Genomic DNA, 26065 nt, shown 5'->3' on the forward strand with positions numbered 1-26065 from the left:
TCTATTTTCACCAGTATGGAAATAGAATAAAAGAAGACTGTGAGCTTCCCTATATCACTTTAAAAATGAAATATGTCGAAGTGTTTTAAGCTGTTTTGAAGTAAATACAAACAAAACAAAACTTGCCTACATCACTTAAAAAATGAGATATCAAAATGTTTTAAGCTGTTTCAAAGTAAGTACAAACAAACCAAATCAGAGCAAAACAAAACCAAACCAAAACAAAACAAACCACCTGCCACTTGCTTAAGCACACGTCATTACTTCCACTTATGAAGAATGATTCCACGTTTGATGCGTGCATTTTCCCAGCAAAGTGGGAATGCTGAATGCATATGGATAAAACCCCCAAAGCATTCATACTTCTTTGCTTTATTGGAAAATCTGTTAGAATATCTACCTGGTAGAATATTAAACAAAAATCCCAGAGAATATTAAACAAAAATCCCAGAGTCTTCCATATTCCACATCCACTGATCAAAATGAATTGTCATGACTGTGATACCACATGATGGGTCATATTCTAAGGGGGATAGTTGGCAGTCTTCTCAAAACACTGAATGGACTAAAATAATGGTTATAGCAGCTAGTAGTACCTCTAGTAGGTGGGGATAATTGGTTTTAAACTGGAGCAGGGTAGATCCTGTTCAATATCTTTATTGATGATCTGGATGAGGGGATTGAGTCAGTCATCAGTAAATTTGCAGATGACACCAGGTTGGGAGCAGGTGTTGGTTGGTTAGAGGGTAGAAGGGCTCTGCAGAGGGACCTTGACCGGCTGGACAGATGGGCAGAGTCCAACAGGATGGCATTCAACAAGTCCAAGTGCCGGGTGCTGCACTTTGGCCACAACAACCCCATGCAGAGCTATAGGCTGGGGTCAGAGTGGCTGGAGAGCAGCCAGACAGAAAGGGACCTGGGGGTACTGATTGACAGCAGCTGAACATGAGCCAGCAGTGTGCCCAGGTGGCCAAGAAGGCCAATGGCATCCTGGCCTGTATCAAGAATAGCGTGACCAGCAGGGACAGGGAAGTCATTCTGCCCCTGTACTCAGCACTGGTTAGACCACACCTTGAGTACTGTGTCCAGTTCTGGGCCCCTCAATTTAAGAAGGACATTGAGACACTTGAACATGTCCAGAGAAGGGCAACGAGGCTGGTGAGAGGCCTCGAACACAAGCCCCTATGAGGAGAGGCTGAAGGAGCTGGGGTTGTTTAGCCTGGAGAAGAGGAGGCTCAGGGGTGACCTCATTGCTGTCTACAACTACCTGAAGGGAGGTTGTAGCCAGGAGGGGGTTGGTCTTTTCTCCCAGGCAACCAGCACCAGAACAAGAGGACACAGTCACAAGCTGTGCCAGGGGAGGTTTAGGTTGGAGGTGAGGAGAAAGTTCTTCACGGAGAGAGTTGTTAGATGTTGGAATGTGCTGCCCAGGGGGGTGGTGGAGTCACCATCCCTGGAGATGTTCAGGAGGGGATTGGACATGGCACGTGCTGACATGGTTTAGTGGTCATGAGGTCTTGGGTGACAGGTCGGACTTTGATGATCCCTGAGGTCTTTTCCAACCTTATTGATTCTGTGATTCTGTGTGATTTAGGCTGGACATAAGGAAGAAGTTCCTTACAATGAGAGCGGTAAAATACTGAAACAGGTTGCCCTGGGATGTGGTTGAGGCCCTGTCCCTGGAGACATTCAAGATTAGACTTGATGTGGCCCTGGGCAGCCTGGTCTATTTGGAGGTGTCCCAGCTCACTGCATGGGGGTTGGACAAGGGACCTCAAAGGTCCGGTCCAACACAATGCAATCTGCAAATCTGTGAATCTGAAAGAGAAAGGGAAAGTGTTGGCCGTGGTGGATCTGAAAGGGTAACCTGAGAATCCAGGGTAGAGGCTGCATTTACACTTGCATAACAATGTTTAGATGATCCATGTGACGTACAATAAAGAAAGTACCTATTTCTGAAGGCTAAAATCAGATAGCGGAGTCATTGCTATCACCAAAGTGTTGCCACCTGACATCACATGAGGCTGAAGGGCACAGGTCCTTAAAGAAGTATGAAAAAAAAAAATAGTAGTCCTGATGAAGTATTGTTTCATCTTCTGTTTTTAAAATCCCATTTTATTCTCCACCCAAAGGCAATCAAAGTTTACTGCATCATTACTGATATTTTAAGATAAATTTCAGGCACTTGGGAGTGGGGTGTGTTTGTTTTGTACACCACAGTGTACTATTCGTTTGCACTTTGATTATTATCATTATATGACTCCTATTAAATTTTAAATGGCATTGCTAAGAGTTTTAACATTAAAAAGGCATTAAAACTTTTGTATTTAAAAAAAACTTTTCCAAGCTTAACACTGATTAAGTTTCAAGTATTTGTTGGTATAAAAAAAGTTTGAAGGATTCTGCTTTAAAAAAATCATTTTGACTTAATTATGAAATTGTAAATCTAGCAAATTTTCTCCAGTTTCCTGTAATAATTATCCAAATGAGATATGCAACTTTTAAGCACCAAATATATGACTTTTAAAGGTCCCTTTCAACCCAATTATTCTATGATTCTATGTTAATGAACTCTTTTTTTTTTTTTTTTTTTTAGTGTAGTGCAATCAGAAGCTGAGCATGCGGGATATGAAATGCAGAGTGTGTGTGACCAGCACTTGACCCAGAGCACAATCCACAGACAAGTGACCTCAGTGTGTCTGTGTGGGCACTGAGAGGGCAGATGATTGGAGCATTGGCCAAAAAGCTGGGATGTGAAAGATTACCAGAAAAGATAGGAAGCATTTTCATGCTAGCATTCACATAAGATGGTGATATCAACTATCAGGAGCAAAAGTGCCTGTTTATGTGAAATCTTAGTTTGCAGTCATTTACAGTAGTGGACCATGTTAATCAGCTTACTGTTCTGTGCTGGCAGCAGGCTCAGCAGTTGAAGGCTCGCTGGCAATAGGGGTATTACCTTTGAGTTCATAGTTTAGTTTGTGATCGGTTATGTGTGTCTCTGATAAAGTAGATTCTTAATTGTTTGGCATGTTATCAATTACAATGTCCCCCCAAAATATAGAAACATAAAATTGTTTAGGTTGGAAAAGAGATTTAAGACCGTCCGGTCCAATTGTAAGATCATCAGGTCCAACCGTATAACAGATTGTAATATTTGTGACACCAAATGGCTTTCTGTGCTCTGTTTGGTTCTTGAAATCTTCTCCAACACTTCCTAGGATGATGTGGTTACAGGCACGCTGCTGTGGTTTTTGTCATTAACTCTTTTGTAGGTTACTGCTACCTTATTCACATGCTGCACCATCTTTTGTCTCTGTGTGGCTGTCTCTATGGCAGGAAACAGTGATGCTGATTTTAACAAAACCTCATGCCATAGGGATATTAAAATGGCTGCAACATAACTAGTGATCATATAGGCACTTGGTGGGCATTAGAAGGAAGTTCTTCACAATGAAGTAGTGAAATACTGAAACAGGTTGCCTGGAGATGTGGTGGAGGCCTCATGCCTGAAGATACTCGAGGTCAAACTTGATGTGGCCCTCAGCAACCTGATCTAGGTGAAGATGTCCCTGCTCAATGCAAGGGGGTTGGACAAAATGACCTTTAAGGGCCCCTTCCAACCCGGATGCATTCTATGATTCTATGTGCGCACAGAGTGCACACAAAGCTCTGTAGCCTCAGCAGTCAGGAGAATGCCTAGCTTTTAAATTTGTTTAAAGATTCACTTAATTTAGAACTAGTGGTTATCACTTCTACTTTTTTTGGGAAAATCAGTATTTATCACTTCTACTTTTTGGGAAAATGTCAGTAAGATAAATACTATTATTAGAAGGAAAAGGGAACACATTATAATTCAAAACAACGTAACAGCATTCTGAGATTTTTTTTTTAAGTGAAGAAACATATTTATCAGAAGGTTAAATTTATTACAGTGAAAAGTAACAATTTACAATACATATTTTGCATCAGTTTGGATATCAGGAGGAACAGTTAACTTTATGAAAGAATACAATTGGTGGTTTTATCAACAGGAAATTCGATCTAGGCTTCTAGTCAGAACCCAAAAATGCAAGAAGAGACTGGGAAGTTATGCAACAATCTGAGGAAATGGAAATTAAATGCAGATTAATCTTCATTTGTACAATGAATAGTCACTATGGCAGATGAAAAGAGTGACAAGAAAGCAGATGTACCACTAACAGAATAACTGGTTGAGATAAGAGAAAGTGGATAGTGGAGAAACAACATCTGTTTTATTTGTGCCTTCATTTAGATATGGCAGTAATTGGATACACTGATCTCTGAATCACTGAAGGGACAAAAATGCAGACATTTTTGCAATGATTAGATCACACCATTGAAAAGAGTAATTTAAAGATTTTATATAAGGAAAAAAAATTATGGCCAAAATAAGGTTGCAACAACTAAAGGTGGCACATTTCAATACATTTCAATATGGTACAAAGATCACATAAAAGTATGTCTTCTAAAGAAAATAATAAACCTGTATATTACAGGATCTCTTATTTAGAAGGAGAAAAAAAAAAGTAAATTAATTAAAACTAGAACAGGAAACACCAAAGGTATTTTAAAAGCTCTAAAAAAGCAGTGGAAAAAAGTAGAAAAGTATCAACAGTTAACTCAAACAGGAACAAAATATGTAGCTAACAAATGACACTGAAAAAAATTGTATGGGAAGTAAATATTTATGGAAAGTGAAATGAAAGAGATGCTACTCTTCAAAAGTTAAAAATTCAACACATTATTCCTCTGGCTAAAAACAGTCAGTGAAAGGTTTTCCTGCACTTCAGTGAGCTATATGCTCCTTTTGGTACTTGGTATAATAATATCTATATCCAACATTCTATGAGCTCTGAATATACTAAAAATTCTTAGAAGTTGTGGTCGTGTTGGTTTGTGGGTTTGTTTGTGTGTTTGTTTTGTTGTTTTTTTAAAGAAGTTGATAGAAATAATTTAAGAAAGCATCATGAGATGTGGTGCTGAGGGACACGGTTTAGCACCAGACTTGGTAGAGTTCGATAATGGTTGGACTCGATCTTTAAGGTCTTTTCCAACCAAAATGATTCTATCATAGTGCTAAGTACACTAAAGGCTTTTATCAAAAATAGTCTTAACTAATTCTGGTCTTGTATCTCAATTTAAACAAGCTGAGATCAAATTGAAGTCTTTGATGATTGTGTGATGTATAATTAATCATAGTGGTAGAAAACAGCCTGATTTTTTTTTTTTGCCCTATGACTCGATAAAAATTAAGCTTTACAGAAAATTTATGTGCTCATACACTTAGTTAAGCAATTTGTTCAGTAACTAATTCTTTATTGTAACAGGCCAAAAGCAGCTCTGAGTGTTAATAGAGTAAAATTTGCCTTTATTTTATAGGGAGGAATTAATTGGGAGTGTACATTGTCTCCTTTATCTTTTTCCCAAACCCTACACTCCTACATCAGTGGATCTGAACCATTAAATCAGGAAAATAATATGTTCAGGTACATTTCAATAAACAGTTTTATTTAATTTTGATACCATCTTTAGTTTGTTGGGTTTTTTTCCTGGCTGGAGTGTTTCACTGAATGTTGAATAGATCGATGAGTTCTAGAGTGATTCTGTCTTTTAAATAAGTCATTGAAACTCTGAAATTCCAGCTGTAAATTTATAGATCATGAGAAGTTAACAGTTTAGAAACCAGTGGGAGTTAACTGGGCAAAAAAGGAGGCAATGGAGGTTAACTCTCCAAAATACTTCAAGGAAAAATATCTCATATACCCTAGAAGGACTGTATAATTTTGACAAGAAATTGTCATTTATACAAATAAATATTAGAGTGTAGAAATAATTATGCAATTTCTTGCACAAAGAAGTATCCAGAGCCAAGTTTTCTATAATCTATATATTTCTTATTTTTCATTTTTTCTTATGTTCATCATCAAATAGAAAGTTGGAATGAATATGGGCTAAAGAAATCTCCATACTGAAATTCAGATAAATCTTCTATGTCTGCTAAATGTTATATGCCGGGAGATTTAAACACCGTTTGACATTGTCCAGACAAAGTTTCATTTTTAGAATTAATATATGAGTATAATTATAAGGGCAACTAAGGGAGCAACTCTGCTTTCAGTTTCTGATGGCACTTCTAATACACCGTGAATTAACCATATGTCATTATTCTGTTACTTAGGACATATCGTATTCCTAAAGCAACAGTCTGAAATACTGTCTTTTACTGACAATGATATTATAACACAAGGGATGCATTCTAAGTTTAAGCTTAGAAGTTTGGGGGAAATCTAATGTTTATTTTCTAGATGTTGTAGAAATCCCTATGAAGTCCAGTACATGGTCCCTCAAAGACAAATTCTTTTTCAAAATGCACTCACTTCTGTATTTCCTAATAGAATAAAACTTACTATTATTATGGAAGTCACTTTGTTATTTAATTCCATTTTCCACAAACAGCATTGGAAAACTAGGGTGTAAAAGCTGAACTAGCAGTTAAGAATTGCGGCTTGCTTCCAAGCCAACTGCTCAACAACTTCCTCTGACAAACTCTGCTTCCATCATTATGTACCCATAGTGGAAAGTCCTTTGCCCATAAACAACTTATTATTCAGCTTCTGCTACACTGTGGTTCGGGCCTGGATGTTTTTAACTCAGCTTACACTTATTTGACAGTTCATCCCTGCAAGAGTTAGAGGATATCAAACAGCATTTAAGATAGACAGAGTCTCCAGAATATGATTTTTGACTTCAGGTGAAGATGATGAACTGATAGATGAAGTGAGATTCCACCTACAATTGAAGGCATCATTTAGTTTTCACATTTATTTCTTTGTGATGTTGAAAAGTGGTTATTTCCATCAGATGCAAAATAAAATCTTAGAAATGTAAATTAAAATGTTTTCTTCCTTAGTCTCTATTTGAAATTGTTTATTGGTTTGGTTTTGGTTAGGTTTTTTTTGTGTTTGTTTTTGTTTGGGTTTTGGTTTTGCTTTGCTTTGGTTGTTTGGGTGTTTGTTTTGTTTTTATTATTAGAGTTTCTCCGTGTGAGGCTGATCTTCAGGAATTAGTGCATCAAATTGACATCATAGTAAACAGCAAGAAAGTGGAATGGGAAAGCAAGATGAAAGCTTTAGAAGCAAAGATGGATATCCAGGATCAAGAATTAGCAAATGTCCAAAGCAAACTGGATCAAAAAGGTCAAGAGGTATTTAAGAATATCACCTTCTATAAATAAAGTGTTTATTCTGGTAGTTAATTTTATGCTCCAAATGCTCTACAAGGAGACTTGTTTGTTCTGTCATGTAAAAATTCCAAACACCCTTTAAAAATCACTAATTATCCTTACTGTTTTGTTTTAAAGTGTGCTTCTGTTCTGAAAAGTCATTGAAAGTCTCGTATTTCTATTTCCATAAAGTGTAATTCAAATATTCTTGATTTAACTGCAGAAAGATAATTTCATGTTCGTTTGTGGGGTTTTTTTTCTAAATGTCAGCACTTGTAGTTTCATCAGAAATGTTACATGGAAATGTACAGTTCAGAAAGTTTCACAAAATTATGCCTTTGCAACTCATGTTTATAGCTGATTTTTATCATTTTATGTGACACACTTTGTGTGATAATTTTATTATTAAAGATGAAAATTTGAATTGTATTACAACTTAGACTCACCAAACTGAAAGCCCCAGTGTACCTGATGTTGTCCGTATCCACAGTTCTGTCTGCTGGATATTAAGTCAGAAGCATCAGTCAATCCTAGCACAGCATGCAGTTCTTGTTCAAGACATTCAAAGTTAAGTGTTTACACATGGTCATCCTTGTGTGAGCTAGGTGTCAAAACTGCCAGCAGGAGTTTTCAAAATTAAATAACTCTCCCTAATGAGCAATTAGGAGCTTGCTATTAGTCATTGCAGTCAGAAGAGCCAAAAGAGTAATTCAGCTAGTCAGTCTGGAGCAAGTGCAGAAGAGGACAACGAAGCTGGTAAAGGGCCTGGAGAATAAATTTTATGAAGAGCAACTGATGGAGCTGGGGCTGTTTAGTATGAAAAAGAGGAGGCTGAGGGGAGACCTCATCACTGTCTACAGCTACTGAAAGGACATTGTGGAGAGGCTGGTCCTGGTCTCTTCTCACAAGTAAAAAGTGATAGAACAAGAGGGAAGGGCCTCAAGTTGCAACAGGGTAGATTTAGACTGGACATTAGGAAGAATTTTTTCATGGAAAGAGTGGCCAGGCATTGGAATGTGCTGCCCAGGGAGATGGTTGAGTCACCAACCCTGGATGTGTTTAAAGGTTGTTTGGATATGGTGCTTGGGGATATGGTTTAGGGGTGTACCTCATAGAGTAGGGTTATCAGTTGGACTTGGTGATCCTGAGGGTCTTTTCCAACCTGAATGTTTCTGTGATTCTGATTATTTAAAGCATCAATTTATTTGCCTCTACAAAGATGTTAGCTGAAATATTTTACAGAATCACAGAATCAACCAGGTTGGAAAAGACCTCAGAGATCATCAAGTCCGACCTATTACCTAATACCTAACACCACCTGACAACTAAACCATGGCTCCAAGTGCCACATCCAATCTTTTTTGTACACCTCCAGGGACGGTGACTCCACCACCTCCCTGGGCAGCAGTCCATTCCACTGGCCAATTACTCTTTCTGTGAAAAACTTTCTCCTCACCTCAAGCCTAAACTTCCCCTGGCACAGCTTGAGACTGTGTCCTCTTGTTCTCACACTGTTACGCATTGGTTGTCTGGGAGAAGAGACCAACCCCCACCTGGCTACAACCTCCCTTCAGGTAGTTGTAGAGAGCAATAAGGTCACCCCTGAGCCTCCTCTTCTCCAGGCTAAACAACCCCAGGTCCTTCAACCTCTCCTCACAGAGCTTGTGCTTGAGACCTCTCACCAGCCTCGTCGCCCTTCTCTGGACATGTTCAAGAATCAAAATGTCCTTCTTAAATTGAGGAGCCCAGAACTCGACACAGTGCTCAAGGTGTGACCAAACCAGTGCGGAGTATAGGGGCAGAATGACTTCCCTAGTCCTGCTGGCCACACTATTTCTGATGCAGGCCAGGATGCCATTGGCCTTCTGGACCACCTGGGCACACTGCTGGCTCATGTTCAGCTGCTGTCAGTCAGTACCCCCAGGTCCCTTTCTGTCTGGCTGCTCTCCAGCCACTCTGTCCCCAGCCTGTAGGGCTGCTGTGGGTTGTTGTGGCCAAAGTGCAGCACCCGGCACTTGGAGTTGTTAAATGCCATCCTGCTGGACTCCACCCATCTGTCCAGCCTGTCAAGGTCCCTCTGCAGAGCCCTCCTACACTCCAGCAGATTGACACCTGGTGTCATCCGCAAACTTACTAATGGTGAACTCTGTCTCCTCATCCAGATCATCAGTAAAGATATTAAACAGGATTGGGCCCAACACTGATCCCTGGGGTACTAGTGACTGGCCTCCAACTAGATGTGGCACCATTCTCTACCACTCTGTTATTATATTCTACCTAGCTTCCAGCTGCCCTCCAGAAAAACACAGTTGTTATGTGTGCTCTTTTTCATATTTCTCATATCTCCTTGAAACTCAGATAATTCAAGTTATCTGAAATGGCACTGTACTTGGGGAGCTGAAATGAGTCTGTGGTGTCTCCCAGTAATTTGTACTTAAGTAGCTGAAATTCATTTATGTGATTATTTCAGCCGTCCAAGCAAGATTTTCACAATGGGGCACAGCAGTTCATTTGTATATCTAGGTCAGAAAAACTGTCATTAAATGGTCTTTTATGATAGATTCATACAGTATTATCATTAAATAATAACATAAGCACATAATGAGATTTTTTTATTATAAAATCCCTTGCTCGATGTTAGCACAATCTAGGTTTGTGGTATCCAGTTTTATTATTAAGTTACTGAATGAATATCTATTTTTAGTATCTATCTATCTCTTAGACAATCATCTTCCTTCAAAATTTCAGATGACTCTTCCAAAAATGAAATATTTTTGAACACTTCAGAAGCAGTAAATTTGAATCCTTATCCTTACTATAGGTGGGACTACTACAGCAGAAACTAGAAGACTTGCAGAAAACTAAATATGAAATGGTTCAGAATTATGAAACTCAGCTTCAAGCGCTGCAGTCCCAAGTAAGAAAAACACCAATTTCATTATTTTATGATTGCAGTAGAATGAGCTTATGTGTGCCTAATAGTGTATGTACCTTTATGGATTTGGGTAAGATGAATCGTGTCATACAAATAATGATGACTACAGTGTCCTACCTGGCTCCATTATTATTTCTGTACTGACATGTCCAAACTCTTTGAATGGATTCTGATGTGATTGCAGCATTTGCTATGGAAACAAATACTTGATTTCCCAACTTTGCACTGACAAACTGAAACCTTGATGAATGACTAAAATAGATCATTAGATTCATGTTAACAAGAGTCTGATGCACATTACAAATTTTAACTCTCAAATTCTTCTCATCATGCCTTTGCTATATTTTTTTCTGGGTTTAATTTGCCTTCTTTACAGGGGTTATTAACATAGTCCGATAGCTTTCCCTGAGGGAACATAGTATCAAAACTAGAGTAAACTGGATTACTGTCGTTGGGAATTTGATTTGGCTTTATTTATTTCAGAGTGCGCTTGCAGTCCAGAAAGCCAACTAGGTTACATAAAAAGAAGTGCATCCAGCAATTTGAGGGAGATGATTCTCCCCTTCTACTCCGCTCTGGTGACACCCCACCTGGAGCACTGAAATCCAGCTCTGGGCTCCCCAGTACAAGAAAGCCATAGACCTGCTTGAGCAGGTCCAGAAAAACACCACAAAAATGATCAGAGAGATGGAACACTTCTGCTGTGAAGAAGAGCTGAGAGAGTTGGGATTGTTCAGCCTGGAGAAGAGAAAGGCTCTAGGGAGATCTTACTGCAGCCTTTAAATATTTAAAAGGGGCTTATTAAGAAAGCTGGAGGGAGACTTTTTACGAGGACCTGTAGTAACAGAGAGGTGATGAATCTAAACTGAAAGATTTAGATTGTACACAAGCAGGAAAATTTTTTAGGCTGAGGATGGTGACACACTGAAATAAATTGCCCGAAGTAGTTGTGATGCCTCATCACTGGAAGCGTTCAAGTTCAGGTTGAACAGGATTTTGAGCAATGAAATGTAGTGAAAGAAGTCCCTGCCCACAGCAGAGGGGTTGGACTAGATGATCTGTAAAGGTCCCTTACAATCCAAACCATTCTTTGATTCTCTGATTCTATTTGGCTGTGCTTGCTCTGTGTTTCCACTTCAATTATGAGTCTGAGCAAACTCAGTCTATTCCATTTCTCAGATTGTAACAAGTTAACATACACAATTACATACTTTCCTTCCTGCTATTCTGCTACATCTTTCACTAGATTCTTCTACCAGAGATCTGGTGTTACAATTAAAAATTTCCATTCACCACCTGTATCATAGAATCATCTTGAATTGCATAAATTGAATATTATTGTTTTCATTTAGAGGTGAATGACATCCACCTCTATCCATCTAATCCACCCACATCAATCAAATGAATAAGTGTATAACTTATTTTTAATATTATAATGTCATTTTTTTTTCTTTTTTATATGTAAATGAATTTTTAAATAATTCTGTGCATAAGTGTTTTCTTTGCTATGTACTTAACACTTTTAATCATTTGGGAAAGTAGGTAGAAACCAAGGCTATTTGGTAATTTACACAAATTACAGGGAAAGAAACTATATCTGGTTATTGAATAGATAAGCAACACAGAATGAAACAGGTATGATTTTTATATGTGTAAGTTGTGAGGTACCATTAGCAATGTGGGACTGTCCCCCAGAGTATAGCATCTCTCTTTTCTCATCCTTTTTCACATTTTCTGCAATATTTTTTCATTTCTTATTTTTGTAATCACATGCTTAAAATGACTGGGTTGCTAAGAACTTTGTTGAAATTGATTTTTTTTTTTTACTCAAAACTCGAGGTCTTTTTTCATAAGTATTTTTATTTCAAAGTTGTTAATAACTCTACAAGTCCTTTCCATGGGCAAATACAATCTGTTTTCTCTTTGTGCTTCTTTTTAAAAAACCTGACACTTCGTAACCTATAAAATTCTCTCTCTAAACCTGGTTATACTTCTTGCCAAGATTCTCCTTACTAGTTACCATTCAGACTACGTAACCTTTCTTTCAGGTTCCCATTTCCTTCTTCATTTATATTCATGCACAAAGTTTGGATTACTCTTAAGAGAAGTTCTTTCCCAATCTATGCCTCCAAACATTTTCTTCTCTGTAAGTAATTTTATTTATTTTACCAAAGGTTCCAGTACTGGTGCCATTTGTTTTTTTTTTCCCCAGTTACTAATCTCTCATTTCACCAAATCACATTTAGAATCATAGATTGATTTGGGTTAGAAGGGATCTCCAGAGGTCATCTGGTCCAACATCCCTGCAGTAAGCAGGGACAACCACCATTAGATCAGGCTGCCTAGAGCCTTGTTGAGCCTGACCTTGAATATCTCCAGGGTTGGGGCCTCAACTACCTCCCTAGGCAAGCTGTTCCAGTGTTCTGCTACCCTCATGGTAAAGAACATTCTCGTAATGTCCAGCCTAAATCTACTCTTCTCTAATTTAAAACCATCAACCCTCCTCCTATCACTACAGTCCCTCTGCAGCCTTCTTGTAGGCTCCCTTCAGGTACTGGAAGGCCTCTCTTAGGTCTCCCAAGAGCCTTCTCCAGGATGAATAACCCCAGCCCCTTCAACCTGTCCTTGTAGCAGAGGTGCTCCAGCCCAATGATCATTTTCGTGGACCTCCTGTGAAGCCACTCCATCAGGTCCATGTTCTTCTTGTGATGAAAGCTCCAGAGCTGGATGCCGTACTCCAGGTGAGGCCTTCAGTGTGGAAGTTAGGATGCCTGTCAGAACAATTCCAAGCACTTATACTAGCAGTAGGACTATCCCAGTCTGCTCCAGCATTTACCACACCTCCTTACTGAGTTAGTTTCTTACGATACAGTGTTGCAGTGTTACAATAGAATGACTTTAATGTCCCCAATTCTTAGCTGCACAGTGAGATCTAAAATGTAGAGCTTCCTGATGATATGAATCTTCACCTTATCTCCTTTTTCTCCCTTCTTTTGTTTTTTAACCCTCATTTGAAAGTTACACTTCCTTCTATGCTGTATATCACAAAAGCTACAATTTAGTTTTGGACAAATGGTGCATTACTATTTACCAGTAGCATTATATCTTTCTCTGCAGATGTATTCTTAAAATCCCTCCCAATTTTTTTCCTTCGTAATCTTGGTAGAAAGGATCACTTTTTCTAGCTGTCAGAATGTTCAGAAAAAACTTCTCTGATATACTGCTTCTGTGGTCCTCTGTGCATTTTACCCTTGCTAGTGATAAAAGCAATGGTTTGATGAGCGACGTTGCCATTGAACTTACTGTGTACAGTAAAACCTGTACTTTTCTTTGTACTGGGTTTGGCTGAGATGGAGTTAGTTCTCCCCATAGCATCTTTTGTAGTGCTGTGTTGTAGTGGTAGCTGGAAGGGTGTTGATAACACAGCAGTGTTTTGGCTCCTGCTGAGCAGTGCTCACACAGCACCAAGGTTGCGCTTTGCCAATGTTCCCTCCCCACAACTGTAGGCTGAGGGGTCAGCAAGATCTTGGGAGAGGGCTCAGCCAACCCAAACCAACTAATGGGATACTCTATACCATATGATGTCAGCTCAGATATAAAAGCTAAGGGAAAGACGGAAGTGAGGGAGGACATGGAGCAATCGCTACATGTTGTAAAGCCCTGCTGGGCATCGCCTGCTGATGGGAAGTAGAGAATAATATTTTTGTATGCTCTTGCTTCCATGCACGGCCTTTGCTTTTGTTCTTGCCTTGCTAATCTGCTATCATCTTGACCCACAGGCCTCTTGTTATGTTTTCTCTTTCCGCTATTCATCTAAGAAGGGAAGTGATAGATCAGCTTTGGTGGGCGTCTGGCCTCTAGCCAGGGCCAAACCATCACATTCTTGTATTACGGAAATAGTTCCTGATATGTAACCTGGAAGTCTTAAGCCACACTGCTGTGCAAATGTACAACATTTTGTCATAATTAATCAGCAAACACTTCAGGAGTTCATCTTCATTATTTTTTTCCTTCATTTTTTTTCTCTGTATTAATGCTTAGTAGTTATTCTTATTTTGAAAATGCCAGAAATCCCACAGAAAAAGTACAATAATCCATTCTTGCTTTAAGCATATTAGCAACTAATTGCCTTACTTAGATGTTTAAAAGCTGGATGTCTACATCTGAGCTATCTCAGGCTCCCTTTAGAATCAGTGGAGGAAAATGGACACTCTTAGAATATAATTCATGTCAGCATATGATGAGAATTTAAGATAGCTGAAGTGACTAAGCATCTTGTAACAGTTTTTTGTAATGGAGAACAGCTCATGCTTGGATGTCTAACTTTCAGGAATCTGAACTTAGATAAATTCTACCACAGAATTCACTGACTCCTTTTTTTTCTGCTTTTTCACTTGTACCACATGCAAATAGAACTACCCAGACCTTATTTTTAAAGTAAATATCTAACATTGAATGAAAGGATTCTTGGCTTTTAGTCTAGCTTCCAGACTATACCTGAAATATCCTACTTGCAGTCAATAAATCTAACATTCAAACTGAATTTTCTCATTTTGCTATCTGTTCCATTTTAGACTGATTTGCTGAAGTGTTGCATTCTGTATTTCCTAGCTTTTTTAGCATGATCAGTCTGATTACTTCCTTTTCCAGACAGTAGTTCTTGGGGTAGGCAAGGACTTTATGTTAGAGTCAGGAATGTTAATATCATATATACCTGAATTTAAAGGAACAAAGCAATGAGAGAAATGATCTGTATTCTTACTTCTAAGCTTCTTTTCTACCCAACATTCTTTGCAAAGTTCTTTCACTTGACTTGCCTCAGGACCATATTTTGTTTTCTTTGTCAATATCCTTGATTTTCCTTTATTGTTTTTTTAAACTAGATGTACATCTCTACCAGACAATGTCAGTTTGCTGTATCAAACCTGTTAACAGCCCCTTTGCTTGTACAGTATAGCTCACTGTTGATCAGACCAATCATTTTTCTGAAGAGGCTAGTACCTTCTGAAGAGGCTGTACCTTCTGCTGGTACTGTTCCTTCTCTGCCTCTGGCTTCTTTGGCTCTGATTCTCAAGCCATGCTTTCATGGTAAAATCAATAATCAGAAGAATATTTAGTGTCTGATTGTTATAGACACTAATACTTAATGATCAAGAAGAATGCAATCATCACACACAACATTTCAGCCATTTTCATGATAAAGAAACATGCAAGTTTAAAATACACGACTCAATGATCTTCAGAGGTCCCTTCCAAGCCCTACCGTTCTGTGATTCTGTGGTAATCCTTCCTCCTGGATAGAGAAGCACCCTTTAAAAATGTCAACACAAGGTGGCAGTAAACAAGTATAGAACATGTCACACAAACATTGTAGAGGAAATGACACTATGAAAACAGTGCCATAAATAACTTCAGCAGAATTAAGTAGCTGTCAAATCAACCCGTGTGAAGAGTTAGTTAACATTTGTGTTAGAGCTTAGTCTTGTTCATCTCTATGAAATTAACGTTATTAATTGATTCTTTGTTACATTGATTGCATGTTTAGGATGCTGAAGCTGCAGTTGGCAATTCTAGTTTAAAGAAAACTCTGGCTACATGGTCATGTTTGATTTATTCTGCATGTTCAACTCTGCTTTCCTTTTCAGTTTTCAAAGTTGAGACACAGTTATGAAAAGCTACAGTCACATCACTCAAAGCAAAAAAAGGTTGAAAGTAGAGAAAAACCTGAGAAAAGCCTAGAGACACCACCTGAACTGAACAATTTATACAAGAAACTTGAGGTAAGAATACTTTATTATTACATTCTAATTTTAATATGTCTTTGGAACTGATTTGTGATTTCCAGTTGTGAACTTTAATTTCCTAATAATTCTACAAAAATTATATCATTTTCTTCCTCTGGCAAGAAAAGACACATAGTTTAATATTCAGGTTTTGTTCTTTTATACAAGTTTTATTTGTGTTTTTAATGGGTTTATGAGTTAATATAGATAATTTTCTTCATAAGTGTACCTATTAATATATATGTTTAATATATGTGTACTAGCCATATAATCTGCTGAGGCATGAGACCTTTTACATATGCAGGCACATAATACCTGCCATTAATTCAAGTTTTATAGACCTCGGGACAACTTTGACTATGTAGGGCTAGATAGAAAAAAGGATTCAGGATTGGAAACCTGTTCTATACATATCTTGTCAGCACCAGTGTGCTCGAGGCAATCTGCAGCCTTGATCTCAGTGCATAATTTCCCTAGGTAATGCATGAGGAAGGGTTAGGCACTTAAAAACACTCTCCACAGAATCCAGCACACTGAGTGCAGGCTAGATACTATGAGATGCTGAGGACGAACTTTGGTCGTATTCACAATCCCTATGGACACAGAACAGATTTTAGCTGATTTAGTCTTGGCTACTGGTGCAAAAACTAAGATCTTATCTCATTCCTTATAACTGAGTGTTGTAATCTCTAGCTGTACTAATTTTTGCTTCTTTTTTTTACTTATCCAATAAATTTGCCAATATCTTGTGCAAAGTGAAAGAACTTCAAAAAGGAAGAACTGCAGAGCTTGTTGAAAAATAACGTTAGGTAGAAAATTAACAAGGGAATATTCTGGTTCAGTTTCTGTCTGGAGAGAAGATTGTTGTACTGAATCTTCCACATATTGGGGAGAACAGTCTCACCACTAATCTGATGAAGCAAAGAAGTATCACCAAAAACACATTTATGGGGTTTTTTGGCCATAATTTGTAAAGAGCATCATAAAGTAGTGTGTGCTTTGACTGTTGACTGAACCGGGTCCTGGAGGGAAACTAAGCAGAGGAACACAAGTTGAAAGTGGGAGCTAGCTGATCAGCATTGTGAAAAACTTAGAGGTTTGTGATGTAGATTTATGTAGAGTTATGGTGTAGATTTAAGTAGATTTAAGATGGACCTTATTTCGACACTTTGAGAACCTCACATAAGATCTAGTAGATTTTCAGTGCTTAAGCTGCAGTTAAGATTTAGGATATTTATTTTGGACGTGCATATGTTCTATGTTATTATATAAGATACAGGACTAATTTCTGCAACCTTCATGTGACTGTTAATACATAATAGGCCACATCCTAGACACATCCTGTCTCCTGTCTGTTGTTTCTCTTCCACATGCAAGAGTCCTTGCCATCAGAAAAGCTGCTATGCTTTGGACTGCAGCACTGCTGCCAACATCTAGTATGACAAGAATAATAAATGGGTAATACATCTATCATTGACTAAATGTATCACTACCACAAAACTGTCTGATCCAGCTAATTTAAGAATGACCTTATTTAAGATTAAAATGTGAAAATAATGTAACACAATGCTATAATTTGATTAATTATTCAGTATGAAAAATGAGTGCTTGCAATATATTCAGCAAATTCTAGTATTCAGGAAATAATTATTGTGTTGAAAATCTACTAAGCTCAGCAGTGCTTTAGTAAGGCCTTGAACCTGGAGTTCTCATTAAGTAATCTCAAACTCCATTTGTATCATGTTGCATAAAATGGGAAGATGTTTATTAGTTTAAAATGCCAAAGCAGATATTAGGAAAATTATAAGAAAAGATTTGTATTCATCTATGCTGGAAAACGTTTGATTTTGTTGCAGTAGCAAATAAAATCTTATCTTTCAAAATTTGGGGAATATGCCAGTTTAGAATAATTGTGAAAAATTATCAGTCTTTTTCAAATCAGTATTTCCTCTGTGAAAAAGGAAGTTCTCACAACAGCTTATAAATATTATAGTTTTCACTGTATAAAACAGTATACTGTTATTTTGCTAGTTATTCAGATTAAAAGAGCAACAGTTGTAGTAACTGGAGTTCTCATACTTACTTTGTTGTACACTGCCTTTAAAGTCTAGCTGTGAGCATATAAGATCTGGTATGATTTAAAAGCAAAATCAAAGACTCTATAAAGAGGAATATAAGAGTAAATACAAAACCAGGACCAAATGAATCTGATATAACAGAATTTATTAAACAATTATTTTGTTTAAACTAGATGAACTCAGGAAGGAGACACAGCAGTCATAAGGAGGGCAAGAAGTAGCGTTTATCCTCAGTAGCTGCTGTCCCCCCCAAAAAAACACAAAAAATCCCAAATGAAACCAAACAATCCTCCCCACCCAACCAATCAAACAAACAAAACCAAAAACAACAACAAAGAACCAACAAAACAAAACAAAACAAAACCAAAAACCACCCCAAGCACTCAAAACATATGTCTTAATATTAAGGGCTTGATTCCCTGCTGACTACCTGACACAGCTTTAGTACCATGAGAACTACCTCCAATAAAATGGGTGTATTACAGTCATAATTGTAAGTTCTACATTGTAGTCATAACTCTAAATTTTACAGTAACAGAAGTGATTTAAAATAGTTTATAATTTTTATTGCAGTGGTTATGCTCACTACATATTTTTCTTAGATTAAAAGCCCTTAAGACTGATTTTTTTTCTGGCTGGGATGTTTGGATAGCTGTTTTATATCACTGGGGTTTTTCTTCTTCCCAAAATCATGGAGAGATTATTTATTAATTTAAAATCTAGGTTTTCCCTAGAACTATGTGAATTACAAAGCTATTTAGATTAAGGGGAAAAAATATTTCCCTGTATTTACTAGACTTGTTTTGCTGTCTTTCAGGAATTTAAATCAAAATCAAGAGAAGGGGATAAGAAGGGGACAATCTGCCAGAATTATTGTGTTTATTTAGATGCTCAACAAAAACTGTCGTCTGAGAAATGTAATTTACTTCAGGTAAAATTCCTACCTTCCTGCTTCAAGAAGAAAATGAGCTGTTAGCACAGCTAGAGTTATTTTAACTTAATTTTTAAATGTACACGTGAAAGAGAGGGTCCAGAGGAGGGCCATGAAAATGATCAGGTAGCTGGAGCACTATTCCTACAAGGACAGGTTGAGGGAGCTGGGGTTATTCATCCTGGAGAAGAGAAGGCTCCAGGGAGACCTAATAGAGGCTTCCCACTACCTGAAGAGGGCTACAAGAAGGCTGCAGAGAGACTGTGTTTGCAAAGGTCTGTAGTGGTAGGAGAAAGGTCAATGGTTTTAAATTAGAGAAGAATAGATTTATGTTGGACATTAAGAGAGTGTTCCTTACCATGAGGGTAGTGGAACACTGGAACAAGTTGACCAGGGAGGTAGTTGAGGCCCCGTTCTTTGAGATATTCAAGGTCAGGCTCGAAAGGGCTCTGAGCAACCTGTTCTAATGGAGGATGTCCCCTGCTCACTGCAGGGGTGTTGGATTATATGACATTCTGAGGTCCCTTCCAACCCAAACCATTCTATGATTCTGTAGTGAATCTGACAATGCATGAGTATGTTGTTAATGAATACATTAAGTAAGGCAGACCCAATACAGAAATATCTAATGATACATACAGCAATTTTAATAAGTTTTTCTCATGAAAATGAGGGGGGAAAAGGGTATTTTTAAAACCTACAAGAAGCAGTGGATAGTAATCCTTTCATTTTATCTATTCTGTAGAGATACTTTTCTATGCTATTTATTAACATGCAATTAATTGTGATGATAAGCTATTGAAAAGTATCTTACCAAGTAAGTAGTAAGTGCCATTGCTATGTTGACTAAAATGTAAAGACAGCCCTTACTTTTTTTAAGATCATAAATATATATTAATATAATTTATGTAGATAAATTAATTTCTATGTACTACTCCCAAATGACACTTGGAGATGTTTATTGGATCACTTATCCCTTTTTTGTCTTCTTTTTTTCAGCCTCCAAGTTTCCGCTCAGTTCTTGTGTGACTTTGAGATTCTTTTTTACTTGCCAAATTGCTTATTATGTTTTATATATAGCCTATTGATCTAGCATATTTTATTTTTTTTTAATTCCTTCCAATCCAGAAAAAAAATACTGATTTAATGATGTCTTGATGAACTAGCCTGCTGTAAAGAGCTAGAAAATAGCTTACAAATTAACTGGGCCACAAGAGAACTTGGAAATTAAGTAAGGGGAAGCCAATTACGTTGCTGCCTGGTAATCCCCTTTTCCACTCTTACTGAGATCATTGGATCTTAATCTAGTGGAACACTTTCTTAGCATTTGCTCTGAGACTCTTTACCCATATCCAAGGATGTCAGTTAATTTTTGGATTTAGATGTTGAAAGCATTTTATTCCAACTATTGCACTTCCACACAAGAGTGCTAAAAAAAGCAAGGCTTAATTAGACAAAACTACTGACTGATGCATGTTGATTGTATAGACAAGACAAAACTGAGTAGTGAAGGAGACCATCCACATTTTTCTGTTAAAGTTTTCCCTGCCATCAGCAGACTTTCTTTGAAGACAGGTTTCTTCACAACTTTAACATAACACCAACTAATTTATTAAATGGAAGTCTGGTGGACTGTTACCCCTTAACTGTTTCAAAAGCATTAACTGAACCTATGTTTGTGTCTCAAATTTGTCTTTTGTGAGGTCTTCAATTTTCAGATGGAGTCTATATCCTTCATGGGATGCCTTGACCTTTTGATATGTCAGACTCCAGAACTTAGATGTCTTGAGTAATTTGTTAACTACAGAAAAGAACTTTGCCTGCAAGTTTCTTTGTGGCTTTTATATGCAGCCAGTGGTCAGTTCTGTCTAGGTGTTCAGCCAACACAGATTCTGGGAACATATTCAATGACACCAAAAGCTGTCTAGCACATGCACTTTGCAGTCCTTATCAATGAAATATGGTATGAGTAACCCTATTGAATTTTAATACACATTTTCTTCCTCAGCTTGATCTCTGCACATGATATATAGTTTCCCAGTTATATTTTCTTGTTATTTTTCAGCTAATTCTCAGTCTTCTGAAAGATTATCACTGATTGTTAATCTCCCAGTAGAGGGATCCCCGTGGATAGTTTTTTAAACAGCAAAAACAGTCACCATAGTAATCATGATTCTTCACAATGCCTGTGAATGCACAAATACTGTTAATATATATTTTCTGAAGTTTTGGGGTTAGAATTTTAATTAGTGGAAGAAACTGAATGGAGTGTGTGGCTCTGAAGAATGTACAAATTATTCTTCCCCAAGTTTAAGGGTAATGATATCAAAGTACAATTCCTGTAGTAACTGAGCTGTTTATATATATATATACATGAACTGTGTAGTGCTAGCTCTCTAGTCAAAGGTTAATATCTATCCTGAGGCACACACACACGACGTCCAAGTTCGATAAATCAAAGAACATTTCTCTCAAATTGTTTTTTATAGGTAGCTGCTTTGACTAGGTCACCATAATCACCTTTTTCACATTTGAGGCTAATTAACATTAAGTGCTTGGGAAATATGTAGCAGAGGAGAAGAATCCTTGAAAAAACTCTGTGTCCTTGAAAGTTTCTGAAACATTTTTTTAAACTGAGGGCAAGGAAAGTGAAACTGAGAAAAGGCCTTATCCCTTAGAGAAATAATGCAAATTGCTCCAATTGTGCCATCTTTTCTAAGCAAATCCTGGCGAAGATGGAAATAGCTTTATGATTTTAGTAGTAATGGTTTAGTTCTAACAATTTACATATAATTATTGAATTTAATTTAAAAGATTTTCTTGTTTTGTAGAAGCAGATTCAGAATTATCCGTTCCAAATAAGCAATAAGAAACAAAACCAAGAAGAGGTAATTACCTATGGCCAGCACAACAGTGAAAAGGATGAGTTCATTATTGAAAAGCTAAAGGCAACTGTGAATGAAATTGCAATAAACAAGAGGGAACTAGAAGAAGAAAATCTGAAACTCCAGGAGGATCTAAAAATGTATCGAAAGCAGTGCCAGGTAGCAAGAGTTTTTCTTTTGTGTGATGACTGTGGAATTCATGTTGGTGAATTAATTACTTAGGAATATACTTCCAAAAGTTGGACTGAGATGCGTTTATACAACAGACCTGCACATTAGGTATATTTTTGCAGGAATACAGAATGAGCTGGGAACAGTACCATTTTTTTAGTGAAACAAAGAGAAAACAGGAATGTGTTTGATATTTAGTATATTTTACTGTCTGTTTATCTAGGGTTTTATAACTTTCCTATATCCACAGCATCAAGGGGAATTTATCTTAATTCACTTGGCAGCCCGAAAACATCATACAGGAGGCTTGGTTCTTGGAAAGTCTGCATTAAGTCAGCTGCTAGGCACTAATTCACATAGAAATAGAGCATATAATTGTATTCAAAAGGTTAAACAGCGTATTGGAATTGTGCAACAGGGTAGTGTAGAGGCTACAATGGTCGCTTCAGTGAGAAGACTCAAGGAGCCACCCACATGATAAACATAGTGTATGTCAGATGGCTCCAAGATGGACCTGCTGTTGGCGAAGGCTGAGCTGGTCAGTGATGGTGGTAGAGCCTCTGGGATAACATATTTCAAAAGACGCGGGAAAACCTGCTGTGCTACAGCAGCTGGAAGAGAGGAGTGTGAATATGTGAAAGAAACAACTCTGCAGACACCAAGGTCAGTGAATAAGGAGGGGGAGGAGGTGCTTCAATCACTGGAGTAAAGATTCCCTTGCAGCCTGTGGTGATGACCATGATGAGGCAGGTTATTGTTCTTCAGCCTGTGGAGGGTAACATTAGAGCAGATATCCACCTGCAGCCTGTGGAGGACCCCATGCCAGGCCAGGTGGATGCACCTGAAGGAGGCTGTGATTCCATGGAAAGCCCATGCTGGAGCAGGCTCCTGGCAGGACATGTGACTTCATGGAGAGAGGAATGCACTCTGGAGCAGATTTTATGGCAGGAGCTGTGGCCCCATGGGAGACCCACATTGGTGCATGTGGGTCCCCTGAAGGGACATGTCACCCCATAGAAAGGATCCACTCTGGAGTGCAATCCATAGAAAGGAAGTTCATGAAGGACTACTGGAGCAAGAGAAGAGAGGTGGAGATGTTCTTCCCCTGAGGAGGAAGGAGCAGCATAAACAACGTGATTAACTAACTACAAGCCCCATTCCCCTTCCCACTGTGCTCCTGTGGGGAGGAGATAGAGAAATTGGGAGTGAAATTGAGTGCATAAAGAAGGAAAGGGTGGACAGAAAGTGTTTTAAGATTTGAGTTTATTTCTCAGTATTCTACCCTGTTCTGGTTGGCAATAAATTAAATTTAATTCCTCTAGTCGTGTCTGTTTTGCCTGTGTCAGGTTTGGCCCTTGATGAGTGATATCTTCTGGTCCTTACCTTGACCCTTAAGCAAGCCTTTTGGTTTTGTTTTTTTTCTTTTGTCTCCCCTTACCAGTGAGTGAAGTCATCTAGCTGCTTTAGTGGGCAGCTGGCATTCAGTCAGGGTCAACACACCCCAGAAACCTTTGAGTAGCATTAGAACAGAAACTGGTCAGAAAATTTTTGAGACTTCCTTTTGGTATGAAACACAGCAAGGCAGTAAAAGAAAAACTTTTCACAGGAAAAAAGAGGATTTGGTAAATGTGTCAACTTGAATAGACTCTTTAAAAAGTTGTATTTCATTAGAGATCTTTAAAATAAAGGCAAAAGTTTTCTGGTTCAAAATTAATTTTCACTTTTGTGTTTTAACTGGTTGTAATAGTTGAAGTGGTACATATCTAAATGATTTTTTTGAAGTGATGTGTGAAACTCTTGACCTGAAGTTCTGTTTCAATTGTTACTGCAGCTGCTGCTGTGGCTGCTGGTGTTCCTGCTATCATTATAATTCACAGAGGAAAATAAAATTTATGTAAATACGTATGGTGGCTGCAGTCTGCCACAGATGATGTGACTTTTACCACACAATCATGCAGCATTCATTCCCCCTGTCCACTCCAGAATGAAATCAGAGGGGTAACCTTCCCCCAGATTTCTGTATTATAAAATAATTGTGGCTATTTCTTGAGTGTTGAAGTCATGAATACAATCATCAGCAAGTTTTGCAGACAATTTTAACAGTTCATTAAACTTATTTCACTTGAATACGCCCAGACTTGCATTTCAGACTTAATACAAAAAAAAAAAAAGCTTTCAGCCTTAATTTAACAAGGGGTAAGATGAATGAATCTATGCATGCAGCCTCTATAAAAAAAGCAAAAGCACTTCCTATCTGTCTTCAGCAGCCCTTTCAGCCAGAGGAAAACCACAGGCTTCTTGGAAGGAAGGTCATTCTCATATGAGATTCTAAGGGACATAAACCTTTGAAGTTCCTTGCTTGCAGTGTCATTTCTGGATTCCACTTGTCTTTTGAAAGTTTAAAGGCTTTAGTTTTGCTTTTAAACATGGTAACTATATTAAATGAAGAAATTGTGAAAAATATTAGGGATTTTTAGTGTAATGTTTTTAAAGACAAGCAACATTCTTGGAAAATCTTTTTTTTTTTTAATCTGCAACATGCTTTTGAATCTTGGGTGAGGAAATAAATATTCTCTAGATATTATTATTGCAAGAATCTCATTATAGATACTACTTCTGTTATTTGTGAGTTATCTTTCCAAGTTCTTATCCTTACTATGTTTTCAGTATATTTTGGGTGAATTCTGATTTTTTTGAGGATTCAGATTTTATGATGCCAAACATAACATGTACCTCCAGGTTTTCTATGACATTATCAATCAGAAAATAAAAGTAAAATAGTGATAAGATTTGTAGAGTCCCTAAGGAAAATAATTTTGTGATTATTTGAAAGTGTTTTGATGTTCATTGAAATCAGCAATTAACTCCATGCAGCTAGAACTACTTTTGGAGGTGACAGAGCACATATCTTATCTAAGTACATGAGTCTAGAGGTATCTGCTCCACCTTCCAGGCAATGTTTAATGAAGAGATATACCTAACCCTGCTTTTCTATAGCCTTGCAGTTTTCAAACTTATCAGTTTGGAAATGCTTCTTCGAAAAAAGAAAATGGAAAGTACTTATGGCATTAATTCCTGCATGTGAAACTTTCTAGGGTGCAGAAACTGCTGAAACAAGCAAACTATTTTAGATGCATTTAGTACAATGAAGAACTTCTGAATGATCTTTCCTATGATGGTTTCAGAGATAGATGCATTGGAGCATTGCAAGATATAAAGAATATTCAGCATCTCATTTTTAGATGGCATTTCTGGAGAAGACACTGACAGGAGAGCAATGCCTCTTTCAGAAATGAAACTCAGAATAAAAGCATGTATGTCCTTTCATACAAAGTATACAGATATCAAAAATAATGTGTTAAAACACAGCATTTTGAACTTTATTCAAATTTGTATTTTAGTTATTTATGTATATTTTATTTATTTATGTATTTTCTCATTCCTCTAGAACATAGAGGCAGGCTTTTCAGAAATGAGAAATGAGTTGCAGTCACGAGATGCTCTCTGGAGAAGGATACAGCTGGAATGCCAACAGTTGCATACAGAATTGCTGAAAATCAGAGAGTACAAAGATGCACAGGAAATTCAAATGAAGTACGTTGAAGACAAGATTTAAATGAACAAGTCCTTCTGAGCTAATATCTTTTTTCTTGCATTTGATTTAAATGAAGTCTGTTTAAAAAGGTACTCTCGTTTCAGATTTCAGATTCTAAACAATTCTAGAATAAACTCTTTTGTTAGCAGTTGTGTATGACAAGATTTCAGGCAGTAGATGCAGGTTCTGTTAAAAGGCTTTAGTGCTGCCTGGATCTTTACAAAGCAACACACTTCATGCGTGTCTATTTATATGTTTACAGTGTCTTTCATTTTCTCAGCATTAAAACTCTTTGGAAGTTGGGCGATTAAGATTCTCCCTAAATTCCTTTGAGCAGAATGATCATCTTTTTATGGTTTGTCTAATCTACTGTAGCTATTTGAGATTATATGAAATACCAATCTACAAGAGATTTCAGGATTCTTTTTGCATGCACTTGCA

The 26065-nt window shown here is 37.6% G+C and overlaps 1 protein-coding gene across 1 annotated transcript in view; it reads left to right on the forward strand.

The window, feature by feature from the left end:
- The window catches only part of DEUP1 (deuterosome assembly protein 1), an 87547-nt gene that overhangs the window by 41268 nt on the left and 20214 nt on the right, over nucleotides 1-26065 (forward strand). The window contains exons 7-12 of the mRNA XM_054389564.1: nucleotides 7057-7228; nucleotides 10068-10163; nucleotides 15827-15961; nucleotides 18860-18973; nucleotides 21805-22017; nucleotides 25478-25623. Coding sequence (XP_054245539.1) covers nucleotides 7057-7228; nucleotides 10068-10163; nucleotides 15827-15961; nucleotides 18860-18973; nucleotides 21805-22017; nucleotides 25478-25623 — 876 coding nt within the window. The remainder of the gene's footprint in view (nucleotides 1-7056; nucleotides 7229-10067; nucleotides 10164-15826; nucleotides 15962-18859; nucleotides 18974-21804; nucleotides 22018-25477; nucleotides 25624-26065) is intronic.

The sequence above is a fragment of the Indicator indicator genome, chromosome 1 (genome assembly GCF_027791375.1).
Source record: "Indicator indicator isolate 239-I01 chromosome 1, UM_Iind_1.1, whole genome shotgun sequence".
NCBI lineage: Eukaryota > Metazoa > Chordata > Aves > Piciformes > Indicatoridae > Indicator > Indicator indicator.